Raw genomic sequence first — 25,441 nt, forward strand, 5'->3', positions numbered from 1 at the left:
GCTGTTTTTGATACTCAAGAAGGTACCCTTTGAGCTTCAGATTAGTAAAACACATCCTGTACCTTGGTAGGCTAAGAAATTGAGACAATACTTATTTCAAATTATTCCAAGGTGGAAGACTTGGTCTCCTAATTACATATCAGATCAATTTCTGCTATGATTTTAAGACTATAGTTAAAGTTAGAGTTGTGATGAGTTGTCTTTGTTGTATGATTTGTGATGTCCCTGTCTTAGGCTGTGGTCCCCATAAGTAGACTATGAGCTCAGGATTTGTTGACAAGTGATTTATTAAGAAGAAACCATTAAGCAGTAAAGGAAGCGAAATAGAGAAGAGGAAGAAGGCAGGGATGAGATGTCAGGCAAAGAGGATGGCTTCATCATGACTTCAAAGGCAGATAATGTTTGCTGTTTTTTGTCTCCATCATCCTTTCTAAAAGTTTCCAGAATGTCATTACCCTTTTGTAGTATATAAAAACATGTTTAATGTTTTTGCAAAGTCCATAAGGATTTGTTGATTGCGGTCTTGAGATTAGTTAGGATCTTTCTTGTATTTCTGTATTTCTGACTACTTCTCCCAGAGTTCCTAGGTGGTGCAAATGGTTAAGACACTGTACTGCTAACTGAAAGGATGGAGGTTGGAGTCCATCAGAGGTGACATGGAAGAAAGGCCTGGTGACCTGCTTCTGAAAAATCAGCCATTGAAAACCCTATGGAGCACAGTTCTACTCTGACATACATGGAGTCATCATGGGTCAGAGTCAACTCAATGGCAACTGTTTTTTTTTTAATTTTCTTTCTTAATTATTTCACTTAAGTATATTTACTTTTCAGTATCATAGCTCTTTTTATTTTGTCAGTTGTTTGTTCACATAGCTTTGTGAGATCTTCCGTTATATTCCTCTGACCCAAGAGTTTTACTACCAGGAAATGCTTGGTGTCACCTGAAAACATGAAGATTTCACAATGCTCTCCCACCTTGAGAGGATTTCTAAATAAATGAAACTGGCACAATTTACAGGACTTCTTTATCTAGACTAGTAGTCTTTGGATCCAGCTGCTTGTTACTTTCTCTGAAGCAGCTTTCTATCCAGGCAGAACTTTTCTTCAGTTCTCAGAGGATCTTCATTCTTTTTTCTTTTTTTGATATCATTATGGCTCTTCATTCTTTTTAAGATCCTTTGATTTAGAAACTAAACAAAACGTTTTAGGGTTTGCTAGGACCAGAGTGGTGCCTGTTGAAGAACGGCTCCATTGGAGAATATTTGTCGTGAGAGACTTTGTGATAAGAGGCCACCTGGGCAGATGCGATATGATGGGAGAAATGGAGGAAAACAAAAGAAACCTTTCATGTTTACTGAGGCTTAACTCTGAGTGTGCTCAGCATGGCTTTGCACAACTAGGACAGAAACAGCAGTCATTAATAAGTACAGTGCCTTTCTGAGCAAAGATTTTAACCAATTGAAAGCCAGTGAGAAGAATTGTTGTGGGAGAAGGGTAGAGATTTTGAAATAAAAAATTCTGAGTATGAATCCTGACCCCACCACTGAATAGTTCTGTGACTCACGGCAAGTTATCCCTCTGAGTTCCACTTCCTTATTTGTAAAATGGGGATCATAACGCCTTTCTCATAGGCTACTATCAAAGATCAATGGAATGACATAGAAAGCAGAGTGCCTATCATTTTTGTGACTGATAAGTGTTGTGTTGTTTAGGTTTTAATAATACGTTCTGTACACAGAAGCTACAATCAAAATGAAAAGTAATATTTTCATATTCAGAGGACAGAAAGGAGATCTGGTCACCCATCGACTTTCCTTCTCTCAGGCAAATATGACCTAGCAGCAGTTTTGATGGCATTGCCTCTGGATGTGAATGGCAGATGGGAATGTTAGGAGCTATGCAGTCACTGGCATCTGCCTGCTGTGACATTATTCTGCCAGCATATATAATTTCAGTGATTTTTGTTTCATTGTTTCTGGTTTGACAATACATTTTCTCAGTCACTGGTTTTGCTCTCTTAAAAGAATATGAAACTCTCCAGCTCTAGAAAAGGATTAACTTACAGACGTTGAAGTAGAAGCTGAAGCAGAACCAAATAGTAACACATCTACAGGTGGACAAGCTAATGTCACCAAATAATAACCAAAACCAAACCCGTTGCCATCGACTCATAGTGACCCTATAGTACAGAGTAGAACTGCCCCATAGGCTTTCCAAGGAGCAGCTGGTGGACTCAGACTTCCAACCTTTTGGTTGGCAGTGTATGCTTAACCACTGCGCCACCAGGGCTCCAGATATTTGCTGAATTCTTACTGTATAAGTTGGGATATAGGTTTGGCTCTTGATCCAAAATGGCTTACCACTATGTCTTTATTCTAGTCTCTGGGAAGGGGAAAAGGGCAAGGGAAAAGGATACCCATTTCCCATTAGGGACATGGCCTACAGGTTGCTTAAAAAAAAAAAACTTTGCTGTTGAGTCGATTCCGACTCATAGTGACCCTATAGAACAGAGTAGAACTGCCCCATACAGTTTCCAAGGAGTGGCTGGTGGATTTGAACTGCTGAACTTTTGGTTAGCGACCAAGCTCTTAACCACTGCACCACCAAGGATCCACACAGGTTGCCTACATCATGTTAAATCCCACTGGCCAACAGTTAGACTCATGACCAAACTTAGTTGCTTGGGATGCTAGAAAATATAGTCTCTATTCTGAGTGTCCATGAGCCTAGCTAGACATTTTACTGATACGGAAGAAGGGAAGAACAGATACTGAGAGACAAATAGCAGTCTATTCCACAATTTCTATGTGTCAGCTGTGCTAAACACTTTACATTTTTTTTTAATTTAATGCTCACAACAACCCTATGAGGTTGTAACTATTATGATCTGTATTTTACAGAGGGGCAAGTAAGACACAGATAAGTAATTTGCTTAAAGTCTCAGAGGAAATAAGTGGCATAGCCAGGATTTGAACCCAGGCCACCTGACTTCAGAACCCTATGCTCTGGGCCACTATACAATTCCTGCTTGCTCATTATCTCTCTTGGGCCTTGATGTTCTCTGCTAGATAAGATGAGAATTGTTTAAAGGCATCAAGGAATCAAGAATGCTTTGTACATTGCTTATCCATGGCTTCCTCTTCCAGGTAGTGAATTGCTTCCATTCTACAATTACTATCTTGCTTGGTGCAGAAGAGTATTCAGTACAATTGAGCCTAGACAGAGTAACAAAAGAAAAATTAAAAAAAAAAAACATTGCCATCGAGTCAATTCTGACCCATAGCTAACCTATAGGACAGAGTAGAACTGCCCCATAGGGTTTCCAAGGAGTGGCTGGTGGATTTGAACTGCCGACCTTTTGGTTAGCATCCGTAGCTCTTAACCACTACACTACCGGTATTTCCAAAAGAAAAATAAACCAAAAAAAAAAAAAAAAAAACTTAGTTGCTTAGGATGCTAGGAAGTATAGTCTTTATTCTTAGTGTCCATGAGCCTAAAGGACAGAGTAGAACTGCCCCCACAGGGTTTCCAAGAAGCACCTGGTGGATTCGAACTGCCGACCTTTTGGTTAACAGCTGTAGCTCTTAACTGCTACGCCACCAGGGTTTCCAAAAGAAAAATTATGCCACAAAAATGTGATGGGATTTTTGATGAAAACAATTCTTGATTTGAAAGGGATATGTCTAGGTGATAAAGCAAGCAGCCTTTGTAATAAAGTGAACATTTTTTCGTGATGGACTAGAAAGAAATGAAACCAATATATCACCAGAATATAGAAATGAAAAGAGTCTATCTTTCAACTATAGTTGAGATAATTCATCTCTTCCACCTTTAAGATCTCAACTACATATAGATCATCAATTCTCATGTTAATATGAATGCCTCTGTGTAGCAATAAGGAAGCCTAAAGAATAAAGAATCAACTGATATTTTAAAATGCAAGGGGGTCCTGAATTTATCTCAAATAAAGAACTGGTGCTCGCTGGAATTAAATGTCTTCAACCAAATCTTTCTTTTCTTTTTTCTTTTTATTTTTTATCAGGTTTTAACATTTGAGTTTGGGCCATATTTATGTCTACTGCACTCTTTTTATCCATCTCCCATACTCTGTTTCTCTTCAGATAAAAACAAGTAGAGATAAATGGTTAGTTTTTTTTTTTTTTTTTGTATTTTCAAGTATCAAAATAGTTTTGCTTTCTGAATAAAAGCGAGTAGTCAGAGTGAGGTCAAGGAAATAGAAAAAGTTCTGGAAGTCCTTACTAAGGAATCAGGAACATTCCGTAGTTTTCTAAGGCTTGTATTACTTCTTTAGAATGTCTTTGATGGCAGTTTAGCCACTTTTAATTTCATTTTATTCTTAGCAGATCCAACATTGTGTACCTTTTCTCTTATCATTCTCTTTTTAATAATAATGACTTCATATTACAAAGGCCTCTGTAATTACAAAGCACATAATCATACTTTATTGCCTCCAACTCTCAAAATACCCTTGGAAGAAGATAGGAACAGAATTATACATTTTAAAGTTGGAATAACTGAGACCCAGAGAGGTTAAATGGAATGCCCAGTGACACCTAGTAGCACAGCTGGATCTTCCTCCCTCCCTCCCTTCCTTCTCTCATTCTCTCTCGCTCATTCACTTGCTTTCTTTTATTCATTCAATCAAATGATATCTACTATGTTCCAGACACTGGATTAGGTGCTGCAAAATGCAAAGCTGAACAGAACAGATACAGTCTTGCTCCTTTGGAGCCTACAGAGGAGTAGGAGAGACAAACATTAAACCACTAAATGGCCAAAGAAATTCACTGTCAAAAGTTATGGTAAATGTTGTGAAGAAAGAGAACAGGTACTATGAATGAGAATAGGATGAGAATCTGCTATAGATTTGGGGTTCAGAGAAAACCTCTCTGGGGAACCAGTAGTAAAGCTGAAATAAAAATAATATGTGGTAGCCAGCCTGATGAAGAATTAGGCTATGTGTTTTTCAGTCAGGATAGGCTAAGTCATGCTGGAGTAATAACCCAAAACTCTTAATGGCTTAAAATGATGAGGATTTATTTTTCACTCATGTTATATGTCCATAACAGCATGGCTAGGGACTCTATCTCATGGCATCCTCCATATATTAGAGGGGCAGTTAAAAAGGAAGCAAGAAATATACCTAGGAGTGTAACTACTGAGTCAAATGGTAGTTCTAGTTTTAGTCTTTTGAGGAACTGCCATGCTGTTTTCCATAACTACTGTACCATTTTGCATTCCCACCAGCAACAGATACGGGTTCCAGTTTCCCCACATCCTTGCCAACATGTGTTATTTTCTTTTTTTTGTTTGTGTTTGTTTTTTAAATCTCAGCCATCCTAGTGGGAGTGAAATGTTACCTCATTGAAATTTTGATTTGCATCTGTCTGGTGGTAGTGGTTAAGTGGTATGACTGCTAACTGAAAGGTCAGCAGTTCGAATCCACCAGGCACTCCTTGGAAACTCTATGGGGCAGCTCTACCCTGTCCTATAGGGTCGCTATGAGTCGGAATCGACTCGATGGCAACAGGTAACAGGATAGCTAATGATGCTGAGCAAGTTTTCATGTGTTTGGTGGCCATTTGAATGCCCTCTTTGGTGAATTGTCTATTCAAGTTCTTTGCCCATTTTATGATTGCGTCATATGTCCTTTTGTTGTTAAATTGTCAAAGTTTTATATATATTTTGGTTATTAGATTCTTATCAGATATATGGTTTCCAAAGATATTCTCCCAGTCAGTAGCTTGTACCCCAATGTTAATTGCAGCACTATTCACAATATCCAAAAGGCGGAGACAACCTAAATTCCAGTCAACAGATGAATGAATAAACAAAATGTGGTACATACATACAATGGAATACTACTCAGTCAATAGGAGAAATGGAGTCTTGATATACACTACAATATGAATGGAGCTTGAAGACATTATGCTGAGTGAAATAAGTCAGTTACAAAAGGACAAATATTGTATGACCTCACTTATATTAAAAAAAAAAAACACAAGAAAAGGCAAATGTACAGAGACCAAAGTTTATTAGGGATTACCAGGGGCAGGAGGGAGGGGAAAAAGGGGTAAATGTTGATGGAATAATTAAGGATAGGGTTGGACATCCAGTTGTTGAAATTGCTGTCAATAAGTTGTACGCCTGTAAAAAGTTGAATTGACAAAAGTTGTGTGATAACTGTATTTACAAAAATGGTAAAAAAAAAAAAAAAGAAGAGGAGCTGCTGAGGCTTCTAATGTACAGCCAAAAACCTCCTGGGATTTGGTTCCTTGGTTTGGAGTTTAAGATCATGGTTTCATGGGACATCCAAGTTAATTGGCCTATTAACATGTTTAGGACTTCTATCTCCTAGTTTGTTATGTAGTGCCTGGGGTCTTAAAAGTTTGCAAGTGCCCATCGAAGTCAAACAATTGGTCTCTGTTCACCTGCAGCAACAGAGGAAGAAGGAGAGTCAGGAATAGGAGGATATAGAATGTGTGGTTAGTTGCCTACATGAACAACAGCTTCCTTTGCCATGAGACCAGAACTGAGTGATTCCTGTTTACCATTCTGAACATGTTGATGAAATATTCCATAGAAGAATTCTGATCAAAAGGGAGAAAATGCAGAACAGAATTTCAAATTCTCATGGATTCTAGATTTTCTGGAGTTTCAGGGGTAGACAAACCCCTGAAACTATATGTCCTGAGATAATCTTTAAACCTTAAACCAAAAATATCCCCTGAAGTCTTCTTAAAAACAAACAGCACTTTAGCTTAACTAGTAAAAAAGGTCTGCCTTGATCTAATCTCTAAAATATATAGAAAACTTCAAGACCTCAACAACAAAATGACAATCCAGTCAATATATGGGCAAAAGGCATGAACAGACACTTCATCAATGAAGACATGAAGAGATGTTCGAGATCATGAGCTATTATTAAACCAAAAACCAAAGCTGTTGCCGCCAAGTCGATTCCGACTCATAGTGACACTATAGGACAGAGTAAAACTGCCCCATAGAGTTTCCAAGGAGCGCCTGGTGGATTCAAACTGCTGACCTTTTGGTTAGCAGCTGTAGCACTTAACCACTACACCACCAGGGTTTCCATTAGCTACTAGAGAGATGCAAATCAAAACTACAACGAGATACTGTCTCACTCCCATAAAAATTGCACTGGTCAAAAAAATAGAAAACAACAAATGCTGGTGAGGTTGTGAGGAGATTGGAGCTCATACACTGCTGATGGGATTTTAAAACGGTACAACCACTATGGAAGACAGTATGGTGATTCCTCAAAAAGCTAGAAATAGAAATACTATGTGATCTAGTAATCCCAGTCCTAGGTGAAATAAGAGCAGTGACACGAATGGACTTATGCACACCTACGTTCATTGCGGCACTATTCACAATAGCAAAAAATGGGAACAAATTAAATATCCATCAACGGACGAATGGATAAACAAAATGTGGTACATACATGCAGTAGAATATTATGCAACTATAAAGAATATGGGGCAGTTCTACTCTGTCCTTTAGGGTCGCTATGAGTCAGAATCAACTCGATGGCAATGATTTTTTATTTTTTTTTCTAATAAAGAATAATGATGAGTCCATGAAACATGGATGAGTCTGGAGGACATTTATGATAAGTGAAATAAGATAATTCCAAAAGGGCAAATACCATATGATACCACTTTTATAAAAAGTCAAGAATAGGTTTACACACAGAAAGCTGTGTTTTTTTGATGGTTACCAGGGATGAGAGAGGGAGGAAGAATCACTGACTAGATAGCAGACACGTGTTAATTCTGGTGAAGGGAAAGTCAATACACAATATAGGGGAAGTCTGCACAGCATGACCAAGGTAAATGAAGATACTGAGAGGTATGCAAGATTAAAGGACAACATATACAATTCTGTAACGACAGTAATAACCAAAAAATTTGTGAGTGATTACATAGATAGATATGTATGCTATATAGGTGAGGAAGGGTATATGGGAATACATGCGTGCGCACAAATAGGTATAGTTGTGGGCAATTTTATATACATATTTGTATGTGCTGCTTATATATTCATATGTATATAATAGAGTACATGGGGGCACAGTTATGGAAACTTCTCACACATATCCAAACACCTCGTGGGACTGGGTTACTGGCCTTAAAGGCTAAGGACTGTAATCTCAGAGGACATTCAGGTCAATTGGCATAACATAGTTCATAAAGATAATGTTCTACATCCTAGTTTGGTGAGTAGCATCTAGGGTCTTAAAAGCTTGCGAGTGGCCATCCAAGATATAACTATTGGTCTCTTTCCATCGACCAAAGGAAAGTGAAGGAAACCAAAAACTCAAGGAAGCAATTAGTCCACATGAACCACAGCCTCCTCTAGCCTGAGACACGCAGAACTAGATGGTGCCTGACTACTACTACTGTCCACTCTGACCAGGGACACGATAGAAAGCCCCAATTAGAATGGGAGAAAAATTTAGAAAAAAACTCAAATTCATAAAAAGACCAGATTTACTTGACTGATGCAGACTGAAGGAACCCCTGAGACTAGCACCCTAAGACACCCTTTTAACCTGGAACTGAAGCCACTTCCAGAGGTCACCTTTCAGCCAAATAATAGATTGGCCTAAAAAATAAACAATAGCACCAGTTAGGACTATGCTCCTTAGAACAATCAACTATATGAGATCAAATGGGCAATATTTGCCCAAAAGCAAAGATGAGGAGGCAAGGAGTGGCAGGGAAACTGGAGGGATGGAAATGGGGAGACTGCTGACGCTTTGCAGGACTAGCAACCAATGTCAGGGAACAATTTGTGTATGAATCGTTGAATGGGAAACTCATTTGCTGTGTAAATGTTCGCTTAAAACACAATAAAATGTTCAAAAAAAAAAGGCCTGCCCTGAGCATTATGGTCTTTTACAAACTATATGGGATAAAAGTGGCCACAGCAATTTTGAAGATTAGATAGGAACCTTAGGGGCCAGTGGGTTTATGTTAATGAGCAAGGGACAACTCATAAACGGAGAGTAAGAAAGGTTGTACAACTCAAGGAATCAGTGTAATTAAATGGTACATGTAGAAACTGTTCAATTGGTGTATGTTGTGCTCTGTATATTCTCAAGAACAACAAAATAAATAAAATATAGGAAAAAAAAAAGAAAGCAGGGAGACCCAATAGGCACCTTTTCAATAGCCTAGGTGAGCCTGGATTGTGGTCTCCGGTTTAAAACACTCTTATTTGAGGTAAAATTCCCAACACCCAGACTTACAGAGACGACATCATTTGGGATATTGCCAGTCTCTTTGGAAAGGAGAATTTTAACCTAGAATCACATACCACATTTCATGGGCCAGTGAAAGTCACATGACCACATCTAACGTCAAAAGCACAGGAATATGCAATCCCACCATGTTCCCAGAAGTCAGGAGAACTGAAAATATTTAGTGAATGGGCTAATGACCATGGTGTTTGGTGAAGGAGTACGGAGGGAAGTCAGTTCCAGCTGAAGAAACATTATGTGAAAAGGCCCCGAAGTGAGGAAGAAGTTGGCATATTTGAGAAACTTAAAGACCAATGGTGCTGGGAAGCACTGAGTAGATAAAAGAGGACCAGCGGGAGGAAGGGACATCAGGGTCTAGATCATGCAGGTCTTCATCAGCTGTGGGAAAGAGGTTTGGATTTTATTCAGAGTATAAAGGGAAATAAAGGATTTTAAGCAGAAGGACAGCACGATATGAGAAATACTTTAAGAGTATTGGCACCAACTATGCCATGGAGAATAGACGCAAGGGGAGTTAAGAAGAAAGTGGAAGGGACAAATATTGTATGATTCCTTTTATACGAAATAACTAGAATAGGCAAGTGTATACAGACCTAAGTTTATTAGTAGATACCAGGGTGGATAGTAGGAAGGGCGAAAGGGGAATCATTGCTTAGGCGACAGTGTACTTCTGTTAAGAGTGATGGAAACATTTGGAAATGGAGAACGGTGATGGTTACACAGCATGATGAACAATGTCACTGAATTGTACACGTGAAGAATGTTGAAACGGCAAATGTTTTGTTATATATGTATATATATACCACAATTAAAAAAAAAAGCAGGGAGACCAAATAGGCACCTTTTCAATAGTCTAGGTGAGATTAGATCAATAAGCAACATCATGATACATGGAGAAAAGGTTGACATTGTCAAGGATTTCATTTTACTTGAGTCCGCAATCAACACCCATGAAGCAGCAGTCAGAAAATCAAACAAGATATTGCACTGGGTGAATCTGCTGCAAAAGATCCCTTTAAAGTGTTAAAAAGCAAAGATGTCACTTAGAGGACTAAGGTGCACCTGACTCAAACCATGATATTTTCAATCGCCTCATATGCGTGCAAAAGCTGGACAATGAGTATGGAAGACGGAAGAAGAATTGATGCCTTTGAATTATGGTGTTGAGGAAGACTATTGAATGGACTGCTAGAAGAATGAACAAGTCTATCTTGGAAGAAATACAGCCAGAGTGCTCCTTGGAAGAGAGGATGGTGAGACTTCATTTCACGTACTTTGGACATGTTATCAGGAGGGACCAGTCCCTGGAGAAGGACATCATGCTTGGTAAAGTAGGGGGTCAACGAAAAAGAGGAAGACCCTCAACGAGATGGATTGACACAGCGGCTGCAACAGTGGGCTCAAACATAACAATGATTGTGATGATGGCACAGGGCCAGGCAGTGTTTCATTCTGCTGTACATAGGGTCACTATGAGTCGGAACCAACTCAATGGCACCTAACAACAACAACAGGTGAGACTGGATTGTGGTCTCCAGTTTAAAACCATCTTATTTGAGGTAAATTTTCCAAGTATTTTAGATACTATTTTTATTATTATTTATTACTGTCCGGTTTAATCTCCTTCCCCTGTACCCCCAAACTCACACAGCACTTGAAGCCACTGCAGTGAGCCACAGAGAAGGAAAGTGATGATGGGCTTTCTCTTCTTTTTCAGTTCCATCTCCTTCTCTCTTTTTCTTCTTCCAAAAACCTGGGCGTGCTTATGTTGCAAAAAAGGGAACGGAAAGGCTCCACTCGCATCATTGCCTGCTATATTTGGTGATGGGATAAGGAGGTCCTTTTTCTGTTAGACATTACCATTTCTCCACCTGAAGCTGATAACATATGTCTCTTGATGTCTTCTTGATCTGTTAAGTCACATGAATGCCCAAAAAGGTGATCTGAGACCTCCAGCATGTTTGTAGGGTAGGAAAGGCACACTTTCAGGCAGGGCTCCCTCTGCCCTGGCTCCAAGAGGAAGTGAGGTTGGGAGGAGGACTGATGGATAATGAGGAAGTGAAGAGCTGATTGGAATTGAAGAATGGTTGCGGTGGAGACTTGAGTAAATGAGCTGCAATAAAATGATCCTATTGTCAGAACGTGAGACGTTTGAATTTGTGATTTTGGAGGTAATGCAGTTACTGGAGCTGACAAGTGCCAGGGTTTACCCATAGGAGTGGATGAATCACATAGACAGGAAGAAATAAGGAGGTCAAAGAAGAAAATAAAGATGTCAAAGAAGAAGGTGAGATGGTCAAAGAACTGACAGCCCGGGATTAAGGGTGTGTTGTGCTGCACGAAATGATACCAGAAGGAGGGTGTATTAGTTTCCTGTTGCTGCAGTAACAAATTACCACAAACTTGGCAGCCTCAAGCAACAAATTTACCTGAAATCCATTTCAATAGGCTTTTATAGCCAAGGTGTCAGCAGGGCCACAGTTCCTCTGGAGGCTCTGGGGAAGGATCCCTTCTTTGCCTCTTCCCACTTGTGTTGGCTTCAGGCATTCCTTGCCTTGTGGCCACATCACTCTAATTTCTGCTTCTGTGGTCACATCACCTTCTCATGTGTGTGTGTGTGTGTGTGTGTGTGTGTGTGTGTGTGTGTCAAATCTCCTTGTGCCTGTCTCTTATATGCATTTAGGGCCCACCTGGATAATACAGGAAAAATCTCCCCATCTCAAGATTCTTAATCACGTATTCAAAAATCCTTTTTCCAAACAAGGTAACATACAGGCTTCAGGCATTAGGACCTGATATCTTTGAGTGGCCATTATTCAGCCTGCTGCAGAGGGAAATAAGACTGTGTGAAAATATTGAAAGGATGGGGGCAAGTGATAGAGAAGATGGTAGAAAATGGTAACAAGGACAGGGAATGGGCAGCTGATGTAGTTGGAGAGTACTTACTTCATAGGGTTGTTGTGATGATTAAATGAGTGGCTTAAAACTAACCAAGACCATCCTTGCCCCCAGTACTAAAGCTATTAAAAGAAATTTGGGTGATGCATGCAACAAACCAAAGAAGCAGATCTTCTAGGGTCTGCTTTTTTGTACAATACAGGCTTGATTCTTCTCTGCTTTATTCTTCCCTATAAAGTGAGCACAGAAATATTGTGAAGTGAGAAGTAGGATATGTTGGAGTTAGCGGCTGCCTGCAGGTTAAGAGGACGGTTGCCTCGTGGAGAATACATGCTATGTAAGGTAATCCTTCATGAAAGGGAATCATTCCTTACCCCTTATCCTTGGCCTTTTTCCACTAAACAGAGTGAGAGCTCACTTTTCCAGCCTCCCTTACAGCTAGTGGTTGTGTCTGGTCGTGAAGTCTGATGGGAGGACTTCTAGGCCAGGTTTTGCTTTTCTGTTAAGAGGCAGGTGCAGCTAACACCACCCTGCCCCCTTCCTTTCCTCTTAAACATGGGTGCTATGCTGGAGCAGTCTTAGCCATCTCGCATAAGATTGATAAGCTACGCTTTGAGGATAGGGAGCAGAAGGATGAAAGTATATTGAGCCCTTTATGACATTATTTTGCAGCTGAACAAATGCCAGCAACTGCCTAACTCTGGATTTCTTGTTATGTGAAAAAAATGAAACTCGTTTTTTAATCCTATTACTTGGAACCAGGAGCATTTCTAGTTGATGTGGGCTTCCCTGTTTATAACAGGGATGAGCAGTTACTGTGCTTGCAACCAGAAGCTCACTTTCCTCAGATACCTTCCTGAGACTTGGCCAGCAATGTAGGAGCCAAATGAGGTCCATCTTGCTTTGGAAGTCCTAGTAGTAAAGCAGAGGGCAGAGGCACCTCTCATCTTATTCCTCTCTTCTAGCTCCCTATAGTCCCTTTCTCTTTGGTACAATTTCCCTTTTTCTTTTCCTGGCTGCAATTACTCTGGCAATGCCCTTCTTCCTCTTCTTGAGTGTCTGAGAGATGGCCGTGTCCACTTAACATGGATTCTCATAGTATGATTGAATTAGATCAGTTTCAAAGAGAGGTTGGAAAAATCAATAAACCCTTTAATATTTTGTGCCAGGCTATGAACTTCTTCCCAGTTTTCCCCTCCTGTCCCTGAGACAGCTGCCAGAATATGTGGTACCATTAGCACCAATTGCCTTAGAAATTTCTGAATTAGTCCTTTTAGACATTGTAACTGTAAACTGAATGTAATCTGATTGCTAAATTAAGTCCTGTCAGTGGACCACAAAGAAAGATGCAATGTAAAGCTTGGTTTTGTGGCCATAAATTCTCCCAGTAGTCTCAGCTACTCTAGTTTAAGGAGCCAATAAGTGGTTAAACTTTAGGTATATATGACGATAGAATATTTTCCAGGGACAATTTGTCTCTGGAATATCCTGCTTGCCTGGACCCCATTTTATCAGTTTAATACTCTTTGGACCACCAGCCTACTGAAATAGGGCTATTATCTAGGATTGCTGTCTCTGTTGTACTCTTTTTGTTCGCTTTATCAGTATTGCATGAATTCCTATAGATTTTGAATAGGCAATGTTTTCTCCTATGCACAGAGGTGTTCGAACATCTGTTGTGATACACAAATAATACAACAATTGTGGTCTTCAAATGAGAACTCATTCTGTTATCTAAAAGTCTGTAACTTTTGTAAGTTTTCAAAAGTAAGTCGTGTGATATTTTTCTTACTCTCAACTTCATGAGCCACCTTCTCTCTTTGAGGACATAAGGGTACTTGTAAGCTCTAAATCAGAGACTAGGAAAACACGTGTTGTAGGTTCTTGTCATTTGGGCTTAGATGGACGAGAGTGGAGGGCTTAAGGATGCTTTGTATGGCTGCCTGTTGCAATATGAGTCACCCTGTGTGATTTGTTCCTTTATTCATTGACATCAAGGATAAAGGGAGCCTTAATAGATGTCCTGTTTTGACTGATATTTTTCTCTAAATACCAGAATGACTAACACACAATAGGCACTCAATAAATGCTTTTTGGTGAATGAATGAATGAGTCAGTGAATCAAAGACTGGAAATCTTACGCATCACTTTAAAAATTCTCCAGTTATAAACGTACCCTTAGGCTGGAAATTAAGAGACCTGGTTTATAGTTCCATCTATACTACATTCTCTCTCTACCATGAGACTCATAGTACCTGCATGATTACCTCACAAGTTAGTTTGAAGCAGGTCTTTGAATCAGTTATTTTCAGTTCAACCCAGATATACCGAATCAGAATCTTCTTAAAATTTAGATTTGATTCAGTATATCTGGGGGTCAGAATGCAAATTCTCAGCAGTGGATCAAACCAAAAACAACCAATTCAAAGCCCTGGTTTGAAGAATCAAAAGAGATAATGAATAGCTTTAAACATTTAAATGCTTTATAACCTGCCATGGAATTGGGTCCTTGGCAATATATACAAGAACCTAAAGTCATCGTACCTAACTTTGGGGAGATGCTAGTGTAGTTGAGTGTAACAAAATACAGTACCACAAATGTAAAAGGAGACAGTATGAAGTATGTGGGATGATTCTGATGTGTTTTATTTTTCTGGAACCAGCAAATTTTGTGTTGAATAAGGTATTGAAGATGGATAGCATAAAGGAATGTGAAGCATGTAAGTGGGAATGAACCTGTCTTCTAGAACCAAGAATAAAAACAAACTTGTTGCCATCGAGTAGATTCCGACTCATAGCAACCCTATAGGACAGAGTAGAACTGCCCCATAGGGTTTCCAAGGAGCAGCTGGTGGATTAGAACTGCTGACCTTTTGGTTAGCAGCCAGGTTCTTAACTACTACACCACCAGGGCTCCGTCTTCTAGAACAGTGTTTTTCAAATTTGGCTGTAAATTAGAATAAAATAGCGAAACTTAAAAAAATACCATTGCCCAGGCCACACCCCAAGCCAGTTACATCAGAATCTGTGGGGATGAGATGAGATGAGACCCAGGAATCAGTGTCTTTGCTATAAGAAATCTTCCCAGGTGATTCCAATGTACAGCCAAGTTTCAGAACAAATGTTCCAAAGCTGTGCTTCTCAAACTCAAATCACTTGGACATATTTGTCAAACTGTAGACTCTGACCCAGTAGGTCTGAAGCAGAGCCTGAAACTCTGCATTTCCAACAGGCTCCCAGGTGATGCTGATTTTGCTGAAATGAGGGCCACACTTTGGATAGTAAATTTCTAAAGGGTACAGATTACATATCAGGCAGTGAAAGAAAGGAGCTCAATCTATCATTTATTTGATACCTATGTGCCAGGCACCACGCTAGGAACTTTACATATATTATCTCATTTGATCTTTTTAAAAACACGGAAGAATATTATTATTTCCATTGTAGAAATGAAGAACCTGAGGCTGAGTGGGTAAATCATTTCCTAGGGTTGTACAGCTAATTCATGGGGGAGCCCGGACTCAAATGTAGGTATTTCTGACCGTACAGCACATAGGTGTGTGGAAATTGCTGGGAATGCTCGAATGCTAAGCAGAAGCATTTGGTCTGAAATGGTGGGTAACACCTTACGGGCACAATCATCACTGAATCACTGAAGGAAAGGACCAATTATGCTGTTTGGTTTCACACATTTGCCTCATCTCATATATCTAGATAGGTAAAGAATGTGGTACTGTGCATACCTCTAGACTAAGGTCATGCTGCAATGTTATGGTATCAAACATACCCAAAGAAGTTAGAGTAGAACGTGAAGAAATTCTACTGGTGGGACTAGTGGAAAACCAAACCAAACCAGTTGCCATCAAGTCGATTCCAACTCATGGCAATCCCATGTGTTGCAGAGTAGAACTGCTCCATAGCATTTTCAAGGCTGTGACCTTGCAGAAGCAGATCACTAGATCTTTCTTCTGAGGTGTCTCTGGGTGGCTTCAAACCTCAACTACCATATTCCTGAAAGTATTTGGCTCCAACTCCTTGGTTATTTCAACTATTCTTCCAAATGAAAACATTTCTTAAAGAAAGTAGCTCTGCTTTTCTGTTTTGTTTTATTTTTTAAGTGATTTTTTTCTCTCCTTCCAGGAAGTTGAAAAACGAACTCTTAGAAGCAAAACGTAGAGGTGGGAAGATTCAACAGGAAACCAGTAGAGTCTGTGTTCACTGTCAGAGAAACCTGGGCTTAATATTTGACCGGGGAGACCCGTGCCAGGCCTGCTCACTGAGGGTGTGCAGCGAGTGTCGTGTCACAGGCCTCGATGGCAGCTGGAAGTGCACTGTCTGTGACAAAGTCGCGTGAGTTTCTTGCCTTTGTGTGAAAAACGAAGATTTGATGACTGAAGAGTTTTGAGTAGGGGAAATTTAGAAAGAAAAGAATATTTTAAACTTAGGGGTAAAAAAAATACAGTCTAGAACCGCTCCATAGAGTTTGCAAGGAGTGATTGGTAGATTTGAACTGCTGACCTTTTGATTAGCAGTCATAGCTCTTAACCACTATATCACCAGGGTTTCCGAACTTAGGGACAGAGTGGGGCTAAAAGTATAGTCCAAGGACAACAGCCTCAACAATGCCTTGGCAGGATTCTAATGTGTGTGTGTACGTGTGTGTGACAGAGAGACAGACAGGGAGAGCAAAGTATGTTTATTAAAAAAAAATTACAAAACAGTAGAATTGGAAGTCTTATCGAACCAGGCCTCTTTCTGCATTTGAAAACCATCCACAAGATTTCTACCCTCTTATATCCCCTCTTGGTTTCATGTGTCCTCTCTCAGAAGGCACAGATAATTCTCCTGAGACATTCTTAGACATTTGGGATGACAAGCAGGATTTAAGAAACTTATGGCTCCTCCCTGAAACAAAATTTCCAGGAAGTTCCCAGATCTAAAACAGGGTATTTGGCATCGCAGACTTGAGTCACATGTGAATTGTGTTACTTTCAAAAAGGAAGCAGAGTGCATTATTGATTCTTTTTTCTAGACAGGCATATGAGGAAACAGGAGGCACAGTGGTTAAGAACTTGCCTGCTAACCAAAAGGTCAGCAGTTTGAATCTACCAGCCACTCCTTGGAGACCCTATGGGGCAGTTCTACTCTCTCCTATAGGGTTGCTATGAGTTGGAATTGATTCGACAGCAAGGGTTTTGGGTTGGGGGGCGGGTATGTGAGGAACCAATCAAAGTAAATTATTTGATAATGTGGGAAAAAGACAAGAATCTGTCCAGCATTATTTTTGCATTCTGATTTGCATGCAGATATCTAAACTTAGTTTAGAAAATGAATACAAAGGCTGTGTTGTAAGCCATATGCCAATGATTTCATCAGCATTCATCCCCCTAGCCCTGGCAAAAGATGTTTGCTAATGAAAGGAAGGAAGTATTAAAAGGAATCTATTTATATTTATATGGGACAAGGAATTGAGGATGGTTGCGTAAGTAAATCAAAGCAATGTAAACGAAAAAAGTAATCAAAGAATTCAAATGGTGTATATATTTTTAGAACTGTTTATCTCATTCCAATGTTGAAACATAGTATGAATTGCTGTATTAGGATCACCTTTTTGAAAGAGAATATGAAAAATAACATTGGTTAAACAATACAGTCGCCATAGGAGTCCTCGACAAAATACGGTCCTCACTGAGAAAAGTTAGAAATGGAAGGTCATTCCTACTATCACATTATTCACTTATCCTCCTAAGATAGCCTCTTATCCCCTATAAAAGGATGAGTTAGTGAGGGGGAAAAAAAAAAAAAACCAGAGTAGTGAGCATCCCCCACGCCAACCTCAGTAAAGATATCAACACTCAGTGGCCTTGAGATGAAATTAGGAGGTACCTCCCATAGTAAAAAGCTCCTCGGAAACACTATGGGGCAGTTCTACTCTGTACTATAGGGTCGCTATGAGTCGGAATCGACTTGACGGCACTGGGTTTTTTGGGTTCCCATAGTAGAGGATAGTAGAGGAGATGAAGGGACTTCCGGAAGGAGAAAACATACAAGTTGATGATGGGGAGATTTCTCAAAGGGCTGAGAATTTTGTTACCCAGGGGTCATAGACTTCATCATGCTTAGACTCCAGTTTAACTTAGAAAATAATGACTCTTGATTTGCACCCAAATGCTGCAAAGTGCAATCCACGCCCACTGCAGTCCTGCAAGCTAAACGGAGAGGTGAATGGTAAGGTTCTCTTCCTTCATCCTTTCTCAGAAGTAGGCATGGAGGAAATTCAGGAGCTACTTCAGTTTTGTTCTTTAGCTAATATGCAAAGTAGGCTGGTGGTATAGCTTTTATTTATTTATTTTGCTGTATTGTATATCTGTTTTTTATATTATTAATTTCTCCCTTGTTAGTTTCCTTCATTTTAGTTTCTTGGAATTTAATTTTTTTTAACTACTATTTTAAGCCAAATGCTTAGATACTTGATTTTTAAGCTTTTGTTCTTTTCTAATGTAGGCATTTAAGGCTATAAATTTGCCTGTAATCACTGCTTCAGCAGCATCCTATACATATTGATAACATTTATTTTAGGATCATTCATTTCAATCTGTTTTCTAATTTTCATTGACTCATAAGTTATTTAGAACTTTCTTATTTCTCATTTCATGGGAATTTTCTGTATGCCTTTATGTTATTGATTTCTAGTTTTATTCTACTGTGGTCAGAGAACATACTCTGTATGATTTTGACCCTTTGAAATATGGCCCAGCAAATGACCAGTTTTGTTAAATTGTACCCTTGTACCTTGTACCCTTGAAAAGAATCTGAATTCTGCAGTTGTTGATTTGAGTGTCTTGTTGTTGTTATTAGGTGCCTTGAGTTGCACAGGCACAACAGAATGAAACACTGCCTGGTCCTATACCATCCCAGCAGTCATTGCTATATTTGAGCCTGTTCTTGCAGCTACTGTCATAATCCATCACATTGCGGGTCTTGCTCTTTTTTGTTGACCCTCTACTTTATCAAGCATGATGTCCTTCTCCAGAGATTGGTCCCTCCTGATAACATGTCCAAAGTATGTAAAACGAAGTCTCACCATCCTTGCGTCTAAGGAGAATTCTGGCTGTATTTCTTCCAAGACAGATTTGTTCACTTTTCTGGCAGTCCATGGTATATTCAATATTCTTTGCCAACACCGTAACTCAAAGGCATTAATCCTTCTTCGGCCTTCCTTATTCATTGTCCAGCTTTCACATGCGTTTGAGACAATTTAAAATACCATGGCTTTGATCAGGCGCACCTTAGTCCTCAAAGTGACATCTTTGCTTTTTAACACTTTAAAGAGGTCTTTTGCAGCAGATTTGCCCAAGGCAATATATTGTTTGATTTCCTGACTGCTGCTTCCATGGGTGTTGATTGTGGATCCAAGTAAAATGAAATCCTTGACGACTCCAGATTTTCTTCATTTATCATGATGTCGCTTATTGGTCCAGTTGTGAGGATTTTGGTTTTCTTTATGTTGAGGTGTAACCCATACTGAAGGCTGTTGTCTTTGATCTTCATTGGTAAGTCCTTCAAGTCCTCTTTGCTTTCAGCAAGCAAGGTTGTGTGATCTACATATTGCAGGTTGTTAATGAGTCTTCCTCCAACCCTGATGCTGTATTCTTCTTCATATAGTCCAGCTTCTCGGATTATTTGCTCAGCATGCAGATTGAATAGGTATGTGAAAGGATACAACCCTGACACACACCTTTCCTGACTTTAAACCACTCAGTATCCCCTTGTTCTGTCCAAACAACCGCCTCTTGATCTATGTACAGGTTCCTCATGAGCACAGTTAAGTGTTCTGGGATTCCCATTCTTGGCAGTGTTATCCATAATTTGTTATGATCCCCACAGTCGAATGCCTTTGCATAGTCAATAAAACACAGAAAAAAATTTTTTTGGAATTCTCTGCTTTCAGCCAAAATCCAACTGACATCAGCAGTGATATCCCTCGTTCCACCCCCTCTTCTAAATCTGGCTTGAATTTCTGGTGAAACTGTTTTTGAATTATTGTCAGCAAAATTTTACTTGCATATGATATTAATGATATTGTTTGATAATTTCTGCCGTCTGTTGGATCACCTTTCTTTGGAATGGACACAAATATGGATCTCTTCCAGTCAGTTGGCCAGGTCGCTGTCTTCCAAATTTCTTGGAATAGATATGGGAGCACCTCCAGGGCTACATCTGTTTATTGAAACATTTCAGTTGGTATTTCATCAATTCCTGAAGCCTTGGGTTTTGCCAATGCCTTCAGTGCAGCTTGGACTTCTTCCTTCAGTACCATTGGTTCTTCATCATTTGCTACCCCCTGAAATGGCTGAACATCTACCAATTCTTTTTGGCACAGTGACTCTGTGTATTTCTTCCATCTTCTTTTGATGTTTCCTGCATTGTTCAATATTTTGCCTGTAGAATCCTTCAGTATTTCAAATCAAGGCTCGAATTTTTTCTTTAGTTCTTTCAGCTTGAGAAATGCCAGCGTGTTCTTCCCTTTTGGTTTTCTAACTCCAGGTCTTTGTACATTTCATTATAATACTTTACGTTGTCTTCTTGAGCCACCCTTTGAAATCTTCTGTCCATCTCTTCATCATTTCTTCCATTTCTTTAGCTACTCTACATTTAAGAGCAAGTTTCAGAGTCTCTTCTGACATCCATTTTGGTCTTTTTTTTTTTCCTTTTTTGTCCTTTTAATGACCTTTTGCTTTCTTCATGTATGATGTCCTTGATGTCATCCCACAACTTGCCTGCTCTTCGGTCATTATTGTTCAGTATGTCAAATCTATTCTTGAGATGGTCTGTAAATTCAGGTGGGGTATACTCAAGGTTATTCTTTGGCTCTTGTTGACTCATTTTAATTTTCTTCAGCTTCAACTTAAACTTCCATATGAGCAATTGATGGTGTGTTCCACAGTCAGCCCCAGCCTTGTTCTGACTAATGATATTGAGCTTCTCCATCATCTTTTTCCACAAATGTAGTCGATTTGATTCCCATGTTTGCCATCCAGTGAGGTCCACGTGTATTCTTGCCATTTATGTTGTTGAAAAAAGGTATTTACAATGAAGAAATCGTTGGACTTGCAAAATTTTTATCATGTGATCTCTGGTGTCATTTCTGTCACCAAGGCCGTATTTTCCAACTACCGAGTCTTCATTGTTTCCAACTTTCACATTCCAATCCCCAGTAATTATCAATGCGTCTTGATTATACATTTGATCAATTTCAGACTGCAGAAGTTGGTAAAAATCTTCAATTTCTTCATCTTTGGCCTTATTGGTTGGTGTGTAAATTTGAATACTAGTCAAATTTACCGGTCTTCCTTGTTGCCGTTGTTGTTAGGTGCCATCGAGTGCATTCCAACTCATAGCGACCCTACTTAGAATGAAACACTACCCGGATCTCCAGCATCCTCACAATTGTTGTTATGCTTAAGCCCACTGTTGCAAACTCTGTGTCAACCCATCTCATTGAGGGTCTTCCTCTTTTTCGCTGACCCTCTACTTTACCAAGCATGTTGTCCTTCTCTAGGGACTTATCCCTCCTGATAACATGTCCAAAGTATGTGAGGTGTAGTCTTGCAATCTTTGCTTCTGAGGAGCATTCTGGTTGTACTTCTTGCAAGACAGATTTGTTCGTTCTTTTGGCAGTCCATGGTATAGTAAATATTCTTCTCCGACACCACCATTCAAAGGCATCGATTCTTCTTCAGTCTTCTTTATTCATCATCCAGCTTTCACCTGCATAGAAGGTGATTGAAAACACCATGGCTTGGGTCAGGCTCACCTTAACTTCAAGATGACATCTTTACTTTTCAACACTTTAAAGAGGTCTTTTGCAGCAGATTTGCCCAATGCAATATGCCATTTGATTTCTTGACTGCTGCTTCCATGGGAATTGATTGTGGCTCCGAGTAAAATGAGGTCCTTGACAACTTCAATCTTTTTCCCATTTATCATGATGTTACTTACTGGTCCAGTTGTAAGGATTTTTGTTTTCTTTATGTTGAAGTGTAATCTATACTGAAGGTGGTTTTTGATCTTCATCAATAAGTGCTTCAAGTCTTTTTCACTTTCAGCAAGCAAAGTTGTGTCGTCTGCGTATTGCAGGCTGTTAATGAGTCTTCCTCCAATCCTGATGCCTCGTTCTTCTTCATATGATCCAGCTTCTCAAATTATTTTTTCAGCATACAGATTGAATAGGTATGGTGAAAGATACAACCCTGATGCACACCTTTCCTGACCTTAAACCACACAGTATCCTCTCGTCCTGTTTGAGCGACCGCCTCTTGATCTATGTACAGGTTCCTCATGAGCACAGTTAAGTGTTCTAGAATTCTCATTCTTCACAACATTATTCATAATTTGTTATGACCCACATAGTCAAATGCCTTTGCATAGTCAATAAAACATAGGTAGACATCTTTGTTATTCTCTGCGTTCAGCCGAGATCCATCTGACATCAGCAATGACATCCCTGGTTCTGCTTCCTCTTCTGAAACCGACTTGAATTTCTGACAGTTTCCCATGGATGTACTGCTGCAACTGCTTTTGAATGATCTTCAGCAAAATTTTACTTGGATGTGATATTAATGATAAAAATATATATATACTGTTTGATAATGTCCGTGCTCAGTTGGGTCACCTTTCTTGGGAATAGGAATAAATATAGATCTCTTCCAGTCAGTTGGCCAGGTAGCTGTCTTCCAAATTTTGGGGCATAGATGAATGAGCACTTCCCGCGCTGCATCTGTTTGTTGAAACATCTCAATTCGTATTCTGTCAATTCTTGGACCCTTATTTTTTTGCCAGTGCCTTCAGTGAAGCTTGAATTTCTTCCTTCAGTGCCATTGGTTCCTGCTCATATGGTACTCCTGAGATGGATGAATGTTGACTAATTCTTTTTGGTATAGTGACTCTGTGTATTCCTTCCATCTTCTTTTGATGCTTCCTGAGTAGTTTAATATTTTCCCCGTAGAATCCATCAATATTGTAACTCAAGGGTTGAATTTTTTCTTCAGTTCTTTCAGCTTGAGAAATGCTAAGCATGTTCTTCCCTTTTGTTTTTCCATCTCCAGGTCTTTGCACATGTCTTTATAATACTTTACTTCATCTTCCCGTGCAGCCCTTTAAAATCTTCTGTTTAACTCTTTTATTTCATCGTTTCTTCCTTTCACTTTAGCTAGTCGATGTTCTAGAGCAAGTTTCAGAGTCTCTTCTGACATCCATTTTGGTCCTGTCTTTCCTTCCTGTCTTTTTAATGACCTCTTGCTTTTTTCATGTATATGTCCTTGATGTCATTCCACAACTCATCTGGTCTTTGGTCATTAGTGTTTAACGCATCAAATCTGTTCTTGAGATGGTCTCTAAATTCAGGTGGGATATGCTCAAGGTTGTACTTTGGCTCTCATGGACTTGCTCTGATTTTCTTCAGATTCAACTTGAATTTGCATATGAGCAATTGATGATCTGTTCCACAGTCAGCCCCTGGCCTTGTTCTGATTGATGATATTGAGCTTTTCCATCATCTCTTCCCACAGATGTAGTCGATTTGATTCCTGTGTATTCTATCTGGCAAGGTCCAAGTGTACAGTCACCATTTATGTTGGTGAGTGAAGGTATTTACAATAAAGGAATCATTGGTCTTGCAAAATTCTATCCTGCGATCTCTGGCATCATTTCTATCACCAAGGCCATACTTTCCAACTACTGATCCTTCTTTGTTTCCAACTTGTGCATTCCAATTTTCAGTAATTATCAATGCATCCTGATTGCATATTCGATCAATTTCAGACTGCAAAAGTTGGTAAAAATCTTCCGTTTCTTCATCTTTGGCCTTAGTGCTAGATGCATAAATCTGAATAATAGTCGTATTAACTGGTTTTCCTTATAAAAAAAATTTTTTTTATAGACACATGGATATTATCCTATCACTGACAGTGTTGTACTTCAGAATAGATCTTGAAATGTTCTTTTTGACGATGGATGCAGTGCCATTCCTCTTCAAGTTGTCATTCCCGGCATAGTAGACCATATGATTGTCCGATTCAAAATGACCACTACCAGTCCGTCTCAGCTCACTAAGGCCTAGGATATCAATGTTTATGCGTTCCATTTCATTTTTGACAACTTCCAATTTTCATAGATTCATACTTCGTTCTGATTATTAATGGATGTTTGCAGCTGTTTCTTCTCATTATGAGTTGTGCCACATCAGCAGACGAAGGCCCCGAAAGCTTGACTCCATCCACCTCATTAAGGTCTTCTCTACTTTGAGAAGGCAGCTCTTTCCCCAGTTGTCTTTTGAGTGCCTTCCAACCTGAGGGGCTCATCTTCAGGTACTATATCAAACAGTGTTCCACTGCTTTTCATGAGGTTTTCACTGGCTAAATCCTTTTCAGAAGTAGACTGCCAGGTGCTTCTTCCTAGTCTGTCTTAATCTGGAAGCTCAGCTGAAACCTGTCCTCCATGGGTGACCCTGGTGATATTTGAATACCGGTGGCATAGCTTCCAGCATCACAGCAACACACAAGCCCCCACAGTATGACAAACTGACAGATACGTGAGTGCCTTCCAACCTGAGGTGCTCATCTTTCAGCACTATATCACATAATGTTCCACTGCTATTCATAAGGTTTTCACTGGTCAGTTTTTTTTTTACTTTATGTAGTTTTAAAAAATTTTTTAAATAATTTTATTTATTTTGTTGTTGTAGAGAATATACACAGCAAACCATACACTAATTCAACAGTTTCTTCACGTACAATTTAGTGACATTGATTACATTCTTTAAGTTATGCAACCATTATCACCCTCTTTTCTGAGTTGTTCCTCCCCCATTAACATAAACTTACTGCCCCTAAGGTTTCTATCTAATCTTTCACTGGGTTTTTTTTTTTAGAAGTAGGTTGCTAGGTCCTTCTTTCTAGTCTGTCTCAGTCTGAAAGCTCTGCTGAAACCTGTGCACCATGAGTGACCCTGTTGGTATTCAAAATACCAGTGGCATAGCTTCCAGCATCACAGCAACATGCAAGCCACCACAAATTGACAGATGCGTGGTGGAACATCTTAGACATGTCTATTAAATGATTTTGTTAATTGTGTTGTCCAAATCTTCCATATTCTTACTGATTTTTATATGCATATTCTATCAGCTGTTGAGAGGGGTATGCTAAACTCTCAATTTATGATTATGGGTTTTCTGTT

At 39.4% G+C, this 25,441-nt stretch overlaps 1 protein-coding gene across 2 annotated transcripts in view; it reads left to right on the forward strand.

Moving 5' to 3' along the window:
- Nucleotides 1-25,441, forward strand: part of SYTL5 (synaptotagmin like 5) — a 284,046-nt gene that overhangs the window by 14,105 nt on the left and 244,500 nt on the right. For both annotated transcript variants that reach the window (XM_064278136.1, XM_064278137.1), the window contains exon 2: nucleotides 16,346-16,555. In XM_064278136.1, the coding sequence (XP_064134206.1) occupies nucleotides 16,346-16,555 (210 nt within the window). The remainder of the gene's footprint in view (nucleotides 1-16,345; nucleotides 16,556-25,441) is intronic.

Source organism: Loxodonta africana, chromosome X (genome assembly GCF_030014295.1).
Source record: "Loxodonta africana isolate mLoxAfr1 chromosome X, mLoxAfr1.hap2, whole genome shotgun sequence".
NCBI lineage: Eukaryota > Metazoa > Chordata > Mammalia > Proboscidea > Elephantidae > Loxodonta > Loxodonta africana.